The 13268-nt window shown below is 43.3% G+C and overlaps 1 protein-coding gene across 2 annotated transcripts in view; it reads left to right on the top strand.

The window, feature by feature from the left end:
* The first annotated feature begins 488 nt into the window (after nucleotides 1-488).
* PDGFD (platelet derived growth factor D) overlaps nucleotides 489-13268 on the top strand; it is a 141869-nt gene continuing 129089 nt past the window's right edge. For both annotated transcript variants that reach the window (XM_084301999.1, XM_084301998.1), the window contains exon 1: nucleotides 489-1027. In XM_084301999.1, the coding sequence (XP_084158125.1) occupies nucleotides 898-1027 (130 nt within the window). In that variant the 5' untranslated portion in view covers nucleotides 489-897. The remainder of the gene's footprint in view (nucleotides 1028-13268) is intronic.

The following is a 13268-nucleotide window of genomic DNA, read 5'->3' as shown; positions in this document are numbered from 1 at the left end:
CACAATCTGCTCACATACCTTCTGCTCAGACCTTAACTCTTCCAGGCGCTAATGAAAGCTTTTAATAGCAGACCCAATTTAACGAGGAGAATTAATTAGCTGCAATTAACCATTTATGAAATGCCTTGGACATTTACGGTGGTGGTGCTTGGCATGGGAGGAGAGCCCATGCATTTCTCTCCCAGGGCCACGTGCGGTTTCTCTTCGTGTCCTCGCTGGCTGCGCCCCCGAGCTTCCTGCAGCAGCTGGGGTACTTCGAGCCACCCTTGCCCAACCCGAGGAGGGGAACGGGGGGTGCTCCGGAGGGGGCCGGCCCCCTCTCACCATCCCTCCCCTCACCCCTTCTTCCCGGGCCGGGAGCGCGGGGAGGGCCCGGGCCCGGCTCCCGCCCGCCTCCCTTCCCTCCCAACCCCCGGGCCGCCTTCCCCACACCCCCGGGCCGCCCCCGACCCCAGCGGCGGCTGCAGCCGGGCCGGGCCGAGCCGAGCCGAGCCGAGCGGAGCCGAGCCGAGCAGGGGCGCTGCGAGGCTCCGGCCGCAGGGGAGCGCGGCTGCGGCAGCCCCTGCCTGCGGCCCGGGAGGGGGCGGCGGGTCCCCGCCGGGGGATCTCTACCTCACCTTGCTGCCTCGGGACGGCCCCAGAAAAGCAGCAAAAAAAAAGTTGAGAGCGCAGGAAGTTTTAGGAGCAGCTGGGAGAGTAACTCGGGAGCTCCGACAGCGATTTCGGGCTCCGTTTTAATTTTTTATTTCATTTTATTTTATTTTATTTTATTTTTGCACCTCCAGCAACCCGCGACAGCAACAACCATAAAGTGCAGGGGGTGGGGGACAGATAAATTGCGAGAGGCAAGCGCCAGGTTTCTTTGCAGAGCCGCGGTCCCGTGCCCAGCGGATCCCAATGCAACTGCTCATCCTCCTCCTCCTCTACGCCGTCGTCTGTGCGAACTTTTGCAGCCGTCAGGGCACCACCGCCCCTGCCCAGAGCGGATCTATAAAAGCCTTGCGGTCCTCCAACATCAGGCGAGATGGTAAGCGTCCTTCTGCCTTCTTTATTCCCCGAAGGGCTCGGTTCGCAGGCGGCGTCCCGAGGGCTACCGCCCCCTTCCCCCGGGGGTCGGTCGTGGGTCGGGGTGTCCCGTCCCCGGGGTTCTTGCGGGGCTCGTCCCGGGAGCGTGCGGCCAGGGGGCGGGAGGGAGGCTGCGGCTCTGCCCAATAACGGCTCCTCCGGGCTCTCCCAAACTTCTCGGGCAACTCCGAGGAGATTTGCAGGGAGCCGGCGGCAACCACCACGTCCCCTCCACACGGCGCAGAGTGCACGGGTCTACGAGGGTCCCAGCTCGTCAGGGCGGAGGGGTAGTCTCCTGTGTTCCCCGCGTCCCTCTGAGGAGACGGTGTCACTCTGAGGAGCCCCGTGTCCCTCTGAGGAACGTTGTGTCCCCCATGTGCCCCAACGAGCCCCAGGGTGGGACACTGCCATTGCCTGAGGGGAGCTCAGCAGGATCTTGGCCACTACTTTGGGCTCCTCTCATGGGGCTCGGCCAAAGAGCTGTCTGCTGGTGGCCTGCTTTGAGCTTGGCCGAAGGCAGCTGAGGCTGCAGGGTCTTGAACCATGGCTGGCTGCTTTCTGGGGTCTGTCAGGCAGTGCCCAGTGAGGATGGGTTCCTTTCCTTGTGCCAGCCACGCAGTTGGCAGAGGTGGGATGTCCACTGGTGGTGAACACCAAGAAGGGTGAATGGGGACTTTGAGACACTGCCTGTGTGGTAGGAGCAGTGGTCTCAGTCTTCAAACAATGGCACGTTGCCTGCTGCAGGCTGCTGGTGGAGGATGGCCTCAGCCTGGACAGCGAAGGTGCTGCCAAGCCATGGCTTCGTGGTGGATGACTGCAGAGGCTGCACAGAAGTAACACAACTGGAGTTTACCTTTAGAAAACACTTGCTCATGATGAAGGCTAAAGAAAACCAAGGCTTTGGGTTGGGGAAGGGGGGTGAGCCTCTGGTCTGGTGACCCTTTTGTGTACCAGCTTCATGTGAGAGGACCTGATCTTGCCTGTTGCCCCATACCTTGCAGAGGGAAATGCAAGATGTTCTCCTGAAGAGTAACAGAGTTACATTTGGTCTTCAAGTTAATGTTTTACAGTTGCCAGAATTTATATCTTTTATAAACCCTTTTTAAAAACCCACTCACTTGAGACATTTCCAAGATTGTACTCTGCATTTGCCAGTGTTTATTTTTCAGTGTGTATACAGTTCCTGTAATGGGTATACAGTTGATCTAGGGAGATGTTTTTGATTCGGCTTTGGAGTCATGTTGAACTTAGTAATCTTTTGTATACCTTCCCTTGTCAGTGCATGAAGGCATAGGAAAGGTGAAGAGACTTTTTGTCTAGAATTGAGATAGCAAATCTGGAAACAAGACAAAATTGCAGTTACTTTGGTTTGGAAATCAAATTTAGTCTAATACAAAATGTATGTGTTTGCAATAAAAGCCTACATCCGTTATTTCTGTTTCATCATTTAAAACTGTTGTGTATTTTATCAAGATTCATGACTTGTTAGCCTGCCATCTTAAATGTCTCAGAAGAGCTGAAACTGTCTCTGAACTAAATGAAGCAATCTTCCTTCCAAGTCAAACTCCAAACAAGCTTTCTGATGGAAAACTACAGCAATTTACTTAAAACTTAAAATGTGGGTTACTCTGATCTTCTCTGTAGAGTCAATAGAGAAATCTGTAACCCACAATATGAATAAAGTTTTCAAGTTATTGGCAGTGTGATGGGTGTTCTACTCCAAAGAGGAAAACTTCTTTTAGTGAAGTAACTTCTTGGGGCTACCATGAGAATTGCTCTTTTCCTAGATGTGATATTTAACTTTGTGATTAAACTTTGTACCTTTAAATCAGACTTTGACACCTTGTAATGACTAAACTTGCTGGGTTTCAGGTGGGCTGGCAGTGGGCCATTTGAAAATGGGAGATACATATATGAAACTGTACGTTATTTTTGATGGACCTTTAGTGTGCTGTATGATAGTCAGGCCTGCTGTGTATGGATGTAGTAAAATGAACCCATGCAGAGGTCAGACATCTCTGTAGCCCTTTAATGGATGTGATCCATGTAATGAGAAGGTAACACAATTTTAGAAAGACCACATGCAGACCTCCAACCCACTGCAATACTGCCTTGCTTTCTCCTGGCACTTGGGAATCTTGATTTTTCTCTGCAAAGAACAGCATGTTCTCATGTGGCCAGTGGAGCTGGGCATCTTCTTACAACATCTAAAGCAGGTCAATTGCCGATAGGCCTGATTTTACTCAAGCGAATCAAACTGTTGCTTGAGTTTGTTGACTGAAGTTCTATATTTGTGCAGCCAAAGGTTATGAGCTGTATTCCAAATATTGCATGCATGTGACAAGCTCACAAGCAAAGTGTTTAGACCGTACTTGGCTGTATGCCACTAAAAGTATTTCTGTCTTTTATAATTTTTAGAGTCTTGTTTTGATCTGAAGTGCTGATATGGAATTGCGTTAAAGACATGTGGGTTGCATTGCTGAGTGAGACAGACAATATTTTTTGCATTGTAAATATTTGAAGATCTGACAATATGGAATAGGATCTAAGAGCACACAATGCACTGGGGGTAATATGTTCCAACAGTCTCAAAATGCACAGCAGGGATAAAAACTAATTTAATATTATGTCCTGGGTTGATGATCATGATTATTATGTTGTGGAATTAAGAGAGATACTGAAGAGGAAGCCAGATCTGTTCATCTCTTTAAAAAAAAATATTATATCTTGGCAAGTCCAAGACCACCTGCACATTTTATTAAAAAAGAAAACAATCCTTTGGATTCCAGTTTTCTGTTACCTCCAAGCAGGATAAACTAGGGATAACTGAATACACAGAGCTTTAATATGGATCCTTGGTCTTCTTTCTGGCCAAAATAAACCTTTTTTAGTGTGCAAGATTCCAGATTGTGTTTCTTCTTTTAGGCTGAAAGAGGTTGGCCTATTTGTAATTGCACTCACTTAAGGCTGAGATTGCTCTAGGAAGAAGTCTATAGATGAAGGGCAATGCATATAAAATCACTCCTATTTAATGATTGCAAAACCTAACCAGACTGTACTTCCTGCTGAAGATATTAAGAGTATATATAAATTGCTTACAAGACATCCTCTTGTCATCGTGCAAGGACAGGCGTTGATGATTCAGCTCTGTCCGGTGTAGCACTAATCAATAATTTAAAGTGTCCTACAGATGCCAGAAACATTTATAGCACACGTAATGGTATTTATTTAAAGTCTTTATTAATGCCATTATCTGTTAAGCATTTTGAAAATCATCAGAATTCCACACAAAAGGCTTTGAGATGATTCCATTTGCCTCAGTTTCCCTATTTGCATTATTCAGGTAGTGCTGCCTAATGACAAGAAATTGGGCATTTTTGTTTATGTTTTCTTGTAGATGAAAAGTGGAGATGAAAAGTGCTAAATAATATTTACTGTATGCTGTCTAACTGAAACATCAGTTATTTGTTGTTATCTGTTATGAACAAACATCTGTATGAATGCTCAATCTATCCCTAATCTGTGTACTCAGACTAAGCATCACTATGCATATTTTAAACTTTAAAATCCAAAGTTTAAATAAAAAGCATAGACATAGCAAAGAACATAGCATAGTGGCAGATTGTTTCAGTATGTAACACCCAGAAGCCATGGAATTGGTGTCTCCTGAGGTGGCTTAGAGAATGTGACATCAGACAACTTGAGATATGTTTCTGGGGTCATGTGTTTCTCATTTTGAATCCAAAAAATTAGGAGCTCCCAAGCCTTAGTTTGCTTGCACACCAAAGAAATACAAAGAAGAATTGTACTTCAACATTCTGAAGAAATAGCAACAGCTTTTGGCTGTCCAAGATGATGTGTACCATTAATTCTACCCTCCGCTTTCCTGTGTTGGTCTATGCATAAGCACACAGAAAAGTATTTGATAATTTGGTCTGTTTTCTCAAGAGATGAGCATTAACCATCTGCTCTTGGGAGAAGACAGGACTGAATCTTTTTTCATACCACGTAAGAATGGCTGTTGTATCACTACTGGTATAGGAACCTTGGAATGCATTTATGGAGTTCTTCTATAGTATAGAATATATAAAATATTGTATACGTTTGTTTTTTTGTTTGTTTGTTTTGTTTTTTGTGATTCTTTTTTAAATGACTGTGGTAACATAAAATTGTGTCAACTGCAAAATAATTAAAATAAATTTTAGGCTTCATCAGATAAAAAAAAAATAATTTAGTAATTTACCTTTAGTAATGCAATTTAGTCTGTGATTGTTTGACTTTGATGATGTTTCTTATCTGTATAATTAACTGTTTGGACTGAAGTAACAAAGGATATTACATAAGAATTGCAACCCTGACTCAGTGGCAAGCATTAAGGAGGTCTCTAAAGGTGCTTCAAAACACGTTCTATTGAGCAGATGTATATCACACAGTGGAAGTTGCTTTACTTATAAACACTCCAGCGAGTCTCCCAGTAGTTCTTGTTTCTTTTTGATACATTTATTTGTATGGGACTTAATTAGGACAGCTAATTATTAAAGGCCTTGCAGAGAAAACTTGATAATTGTAGTACTTTGGTTATTAGAAAGGGAACATTGCTGTAAATTGCAAAATAATGTTGTTTTTTTAACTGTGATCCCACAGAGATATGTTTTATAAAGCACCTAGGAATAGGCATAAGTAGGAAACTCATGGGGAATCATTAGTGCAGTAACATTTGTCATGTGCTTAAACAGAAGATCCATATAATTCCATTAAAGACACGGGGCTACATCCTGCGGGATTCTATGGTAACGAGGCTTGGATAGTTTATATGAAAGTGTGACTGTGTCCAGTTAAACTAACTGTGTCTTATGATGAAGAAGGAGTACAAGCATTTACTCTTGTATTTGCAGTATCTGTCAAATATTCTTTTAAAATAACAATATATATAAATATAATGCTTACGTATTATAGGTGTGTTATGCATATGCATACACATAATATATGTTGTGTCTTTTGAATATTGTACAGTATAGCACATATGCATGTATATAATACATAAGTCAGAGGACACAGGAACAGGGAAATCAGAATAAGCATGCAATATTATTGGTTACTAAATTAACATTAGAAACTTAAGGAAAGAACCCAGAAAACATTTTTTTTTTTTAGAATACTAACAAAACAAAAAAAAATCCAGTTTTAATGTAACTTTTAAAAATTCTGTTGAACAATGAATTGTTAGACAGATATTTGAGCCAAACCATTCCCTGTAGTTAAGATCCTCTTTATGTGCTGTCATTAGCCATATAATTCATGGAATATGAATTGAAACTTAAAGGTGTTTGACAGCTGTCCAGGCTGCAAGTAGAAGTTCTGAAGTTCTTTACATGCTGTTAAACTTTTTATTAAGTAAAAAGGAATTTATAGGGAAAGGGATGATTGAAGACAGAAATTCTTTCAACAAAATAATATACATATTCACTTCATTACATTTCTGGCACTCCTTCCTTAGACAAGATATAAATATTACATAAAAAGAACAGATCTACAAAATATGTATTATTTTTACAACAAGAAGCCCCTTTAGGAATGCAAAATTAGAAGGACGTGGAATGGCTTTCATTTTATAACTCTAATAATAGTACGTTTACAAAAGGTGTGGTACAAATCTGAATGTTTTATGCTCCGATGTTTTCATACTGATAGTCTTCCTTATATTAAAACATATCTGCAGCAAATTATAGGATGATCCCTTTAACATCAAATAAAATATATTACAGGACTGTCTTTGAACACAAGCAAAGTAGCTGCCTGAGATACCAGAGTCCAAAAGGCCTCAAAATGTCCAGGTCCTTATTGCCTCCAGAGCAATAATGATGACCTCAACAGGTCCCTACAGCCTCAGCGGTTCTGTGGGTCTGTAATGGCACCTACTGCTGCTGACAGAGAAATGGGGATTAGTGGAATACATCCTCACCCAGAACCAGCAGCTGCTTTCCCCATCTCTTCCATCCCCCTCTGACTTTTCTGCACTCTCACCTGTTCTCCCATGCACAGCAGCAGCAGGAGCATGAAATCTGGTTCTTCCACAGCTCTGGGCCCAGCCGCATCCCTTCCTCTTGCCCTTGTCCTCTGTTACTTGTATAGCAATATCCAATTTTGCCTTCCCAGATAAGAAACCTTGAGTTAACTTTCAATGTTCATAGCATGTTCTCAGCCCTTGAGTAGTTTGCTTCTGCCCATGCTGGCTTTGTGGACCTGCAGAGATTTGCCACTTAAAATAAACTAAATGGGTCCTAAGAGGTACCGTGAACATTCTCTGTTGGCATTCTCTGTAGTAAGATTTTTTCTGCAGTAAGAATTTGTCTGCTAATGCAGGAAAATTTAGCAGTACTCCTAGTTTGTTGATTCAAGTTGTATCCAAGGATTGCCTCCCCAAAGCTGCTGATTATATTATATTTAAGAGGTTGATTACATTATACCACATTTTGAATAAAGGAGTCCACTTATATCATTGCTTCTGGTGAGGATCTCTTGGCTAAAAGACTGGAGTGGGTTAGGTTACTTGGCAGCTTATTTCAAATCAATCTCCTGTTTACAAAGCTAAGGAAGTGTCCTGTGTACAGTGTCAAACTGGATAGATTCTCTTTTGGGAGCATGGGTTTGGCTCTAATATTTTTGGTAGTGAATAAATCCTACATGATCTCAAGCTTCCTATTGTACTTGAGTAATCTTCAGTTTCATGCTTCCTTTTTGATCTGTGTCCCATGCTGTGAAGGCCAACATCCCTTATTTCTGCTTTGGCAGTCAGAGCTCTGTGTATTTGGGGATGGTGCAGGAGGACACACTTTTACCTTCTGTGCAAACTTCCTGCCAATGTATTTTAGCCCTGCTGTGCATTGGGAGTTGGTGTTGTTAAACTCTATAAAAATATTTATTAAAACACTAGGTCCATGAAGAAGTTGAAAAATAGCAGACTTGACCTTCGTTGCGCTGAAATCAATGACAGAACTTCCATCAGCTCTTACTGCAGCAGGGTCTGGCTCACACTTTACATGAGTTAAAGCAGGATAAAGGAAGAGGCTCAGGAATTCAACAAAGAGCTTCTCATTGTTGTGTAGGTAAATTTTACAATACCGACAGTTAAGATATTTAATTAGTGTCCACACACTGGAAAAAAAATAAATGAAATTTTCACTCATAGAGATGAAGAAGCAACTGATGTAATTACAGATTGCGTAGCAAACGTGTCCTGGTGGTTTGCTGTTTTTCCTCCTGTACTGACAATCTTATGTGTCATGCACAGGATATCCTACAAGAGACTTGATCTGCAGTACATTTCTAAATAAGACTTTAAGGAAACCTGTCAGTATTTCACAGTCTCTTGCATTGTTTTTTTTTTTGTTTGTTTGTTTTTTTTTAAAGTTTAAAAAAGCCCAAAGTGTAATATGCGTGGGTTTTTGTTATTGTTTTTTCTTGGATCATTTGCAGAAGATTTTTCTCATAGTTGAACGTGTTTCTAATCTGATGTGACTCACAATAAAAGTGGATTGAGAATGAAGCAGCAAGCCAGACTAGTTAGAGAGAAGGAATAAAAATAGGTACACAGAATGTTGATTACCAGATGTACTGTGGAATTTGGAAACTGTTCATGTACCCTTGTGGCCTTAATTTTTCAACCAGGAATTTGCTTGAAAGATAAATACTTCGCTTCAGCAAATGAGTGACAGCAGTGTTGCATGAAAATGGCAAGTAGATGGTAATAATGCCGTTATATTCTTTGTGGAAATGGACAAACACAGCTTCTTAATCACGATGCCTCAGCAGGGGATAAGCACTGATAGGAATAATTTCACTAACACATCAAGATGTCAGTAAAAGAGTTTTAAACCTCATCACAGAAGCCTATGGAGAATTTGCTTCTTTGAAATCAACAGAAAGTCCCAGCGTTACTGTACTCTGGTTTCTCTCCTAGATCAGACTGTATGCGTGTTCCCTTGCTGCTCTAAGTCACGTTCACATTTCTGTCTTGGGTTGCTCATAAGGAACACTGAGTCATCTTTATGCTGAGGTCAGCACAGGAGATGTGGGTTTGCCTCGTTCCTGCCCATAAACTGTGACCTGGGATCCCTAGATCCCTGTGCCTGCATGTGTCACAGTTGATCTGGTAGTGCACAGTATGGTAATAAGGTTGATGGAAGGGTGTGTTCCTTCCATCCTTGGAATGGCAGAGAACAGTTCTTGCCTGCAAAGGGTTGCTTTTGGTTTTGTTTGTAATTAGCACTTGTCACGCTGTAGAGCTTTATGACATGATATGCATTTCTCACCAGTTCCCATCATTCATTAGATCCTGGAAAGTGGGAGCCAAAGTTTCCTTCTCCTAAGCAAGAGGTAAAATTAACAAATCATGTAGTAGCTATCTGCTTGCTCCTATTGTATGTGTGATCTCCTTTACATAAGTAGCACTTGGAAACCTATGAACCTCCAAAAACAATTCTTTGACATTTTCTGTTCATTGTATTCAAAATGTCTTGCATGGCACCTCTGAGAACTGGGTGCTGCAGGGAAGCCTTGTGGCAATCCCACCTTGCAGCACCCTCGAGTGATGTCCACATGTCTTGTGTCTATCCTGTCTCCTGTCCACTTTTATCCTCAGAGTTGCAACCAGTCTCAGAGCTGAGAGATGTATTGAGTGAGAATCCATGGGTAGCCATTTTGGAGAATGGTGAACCATGCAAAACAACCATGTTATGGCATGCATAAAACCAAAATATCTTGGTTTCACTTGCATGCCTGAAAGTAACTGGCATGGAGCAGGAAAAAAAAAAAAAAAATGGCACTCTGCCCTCCAAACAAAATCCAAAACAGAAAAGCTGCAGGAAAGCTGCAATTCTGCTTTTTTGTTTCTTTGCATGTTCCTTGGGTTTGGTTTTATCTAGTACATAAGGAAACAGAGGAGAGCCATCAAAAAGAAATAACAATGATTTGATATGTTGGTTTAATTAATTAATTTTGAAAATTGATTTTAAAAGCTTTTCTTATCAATACATGCAGGGTATTTTTAAGGCTTGCAGGTGCTGCCTTTTATTTTTTGTGCAAGGATCCTGTCTAAGGATTTGTCTCCACAGCCTACAGCAGTGCTGTTTCCTTATGCTACTGTTATTTTCTGTGCTATCACCAACTCTTGCAGGACTTAAAGTCAAGTCTTGTCAGGTAGATTGCTTTTCAACTTACCTTAGGCAAGCCATTAGTCAAAATATTGACTGAGTAAAAAAGTGTCTCCTATTTCTCTTATCAGAAGAGAGACAGAATATTTTTCCATATATGCTTTTGCAATGAAGTAATTACAAATTTAAGTACATGTCACTGGAGTTTTGACAGTGTATTTCTGGCACTTCATTTTCAAAGAGGCCTTCAACATGATTGCCCAAACCTGAACACAAATACCCAGAGCTGCCTTGTTTCTCTCTAAAGACGACAGCCAGCGTGGTAACCTAATGGGTCTTCTGTTTCTCTTCTGTTCACATGGGCAGGAGAGAACCATTTCCTGTGCTAATTTGTTCTAAATCAATATCCTTTCCAGAATAACAGAATCAGAGAATGGTTAAAGGGACCTCTGGGGGCCATCTGGTCCAACCCCTGCTTAAGCAGGGACACCCAAAACAGGCTGCCGAGGACCATGTCCGAGAAGTTTTTGAAGATCCCCAAGGAGAAGACCCCACAGCCTCTCTGGACAGCCTGTGCCAGGGCTCCCCCAACCACACACCACAGAAGTGCCTGGTGCTCAGAGGGAGCCTCCTGTGTGCCTGTTCATGCCCACTGCCTCCTGTCCTGGCTCTGGGCACCACCAAGCAGAACCTGGCTCCATTCTCTTAGTACCCTGCATTCAAATCCCCCCTGATAATATTCTGTATTGGATTACCATGGCAAAGTTTTGATAGTGAGGGGTTGTAAGGGTGGACTCTGTGAGCACAGCCCAGCAGTTGCCCCATGTCAGATCAAAGCCAGCTCCAGCAGGCTCCAAAAGGGACTTGCTGCTGGCCAGAGCCAAGCCATGAGTGATGCTGGGTGGGCCTCTGGGAGAGAAGATTGAAGGAAGGGGAAATCTGCTGCACTACAGCAGCTGGGAGAGAGGGGTGAGAGCTGAGAGAGAAGCAGCCCTGCAGCCCCCAAGGGGAGTGCAGCAGGAGGGCAGGAGGTGCTCCATGCACAAGGCAGCACAAGATCCCCTGCGGTCCGTGGAGAGGCCCCTGGTGGAGCAGGCTGTCCCCTTGCAGCCCATGGGTCCCACATGGAGCAGATCTCCACGCTGCAGCGCCCCCATGGGCGGAGGAGCCTCCGGTGTTGCAGGTGGATGTGGCCTGGAGGAGGCTGCAGCCCATGGAGAGGAGCCCATGCAGGAGCAGGGGGTCTGGGGGGAGCTGCTGCCCACCCGTGGGGGACCCATGCTGGAGCAGTTGGCTCCTGGGGGATGGACCCTGTGGTATGGAGCCGTGTGGGATCAGTTCCTGAAGAGTTGCAGCCTGTGGGCAGCCCCTGCAGGCTCAGTTCAGGAAGGATGGCATCCCATGGGAGGGACCCCACAGGGAGCAGGGACAGAGAGGGACCATGAGGGAGCAGTGGAGATGAAGCGCCAGAGACTGATCACAGCCCCCATTCCCCTTCCTCCTGTGCTACTTGGGGGGAGGAGGTAGAAAAGGATGGATGGGGGGAAGGTGTTTTTGGTTCACTTTTAGTTCTCACTTCTCTAGTCTGTTAGCAGTAGGCAATAAATTACATTAATCTTCTTGTGATGAGTCAGTTTCTCCCGTGACAGTAAATTTGTGAGCCATCTCCCTGACTTTATCTTGACTCTTGAGCTCTTTTTCATCATATTTTCTCCCACTATTGATTTGATGATGGGGAGTGAGAGAATAGTTGTGGTGGAGTTTAGCTGCCCATCAGGGAGAAACCACCACAGATCGCCCCTGTGCCTTCTTTTTTCCAGGGTGAACAGTTTTTATTTTACTTTTATTTTGGCTAAAATGCAACCTTGTACTTACGAGAAGAACCAGCATGAACTCCATGGTATTATCACTCTTTTCTTTTGATTTCTTTTGAGTTTGATGGTCTTGCCAGTTTAAAACTTGTTAAAACTTCAAGGTAAAATAGAAGACCTGAGCATGCGAATCCCAGCTGTTCTGTACAATGACTTGGGCTGAACATCTTACCGATGAATCAGCATCTTGCATGGGTTTCCAGAAGGTGTGAGTGAGCCTGCTGAAAAAGCTGTGCAGAAGACAACTGAGGAGCTATCACTAGAGACTGAGCTCATCTGTTATAAGAAAGCTGCAGAGCTTTCTTATAAAGCCACAGCTGAGGTATGCTGGGCTTGCTTCTCATGGTTACTAGTAAGGGGTTCTCAACAGCAATGATTGCTCAATGATATTACTTGAAGTGCCCATTTTTTTTCCTGTACATGTACCATTTCTGTTAAGAAGTTGGTAATTTTTTATTTTTCAGAGCTGACATCTGAAGCCCAGAAAAAGAGAATTTCCTCAATTCTGGAAGCTGAAGTTTTCTGTTACCTGTCCAATCACCAGATTTACCATATTGAAAACAAAGCATAGCCCTCGCAAATCTTTGGCTGAATATTTGCCCTTATAATAATGCAAAGGAAAGCAACCAGAATAAAAGGGGAAAAAATAAAAAATAAAACCACAAAACAAAACAAAACCCTTAGCAACAGAGACATTTTCATTTCAGTTCTTGCCAAGACTAAAAACAGTGCTTAGAATGACAAGACAAGTACAGTTAATCTCAAACATTTTGAAAATGAAATTAAAAGTCACGTTGGGTGAGAAGTACAATTGATTGCAGCCTTGTTAAAGAAGAAATGGGGTAGTATGTTAAGGGTACTCTCTAACCATTATTGTACTACCTCATCCATGTCTTGCTGACGGACATGGAAGGGCATCCCCTTGTTCCAGCCTGTGCTGGGTGGCATTCCTCCTGCCTCCTCCTCCCCTCTGCCTGAAGAACTGAGTCACAGCTTAGCCCTGTGTCAGCAAACAGTCTAATACATCAACACATTTGACTTTCTGCAGCTCCTCCAAGGAGTACTGCACCTTTTGTTAGAACAAACAGATGTACGTTTGGTCTCTGTATTCCTCACTGAGTAGTGTGGGAGAGTCAGCCCACATGAGACTCATGTGAGACACATCATTTGTGTCATTTCA

The sequence above is a fragment of the Netta rufina genome (genome assembly GCF_964035555.1).
Source record: "Netta rufina genome assembly, chromosome: 1".
NCBI lineage: Eukaryota > Metazoa > Chordata > Aves > Anseriformes > Anatidae > Netta > Netta rufina.
The sequence above is the reverse complement of the archived record's forward strand: the minus strand, read 5'-3'. Positions and strand labels throughout refer to the sequence as shown.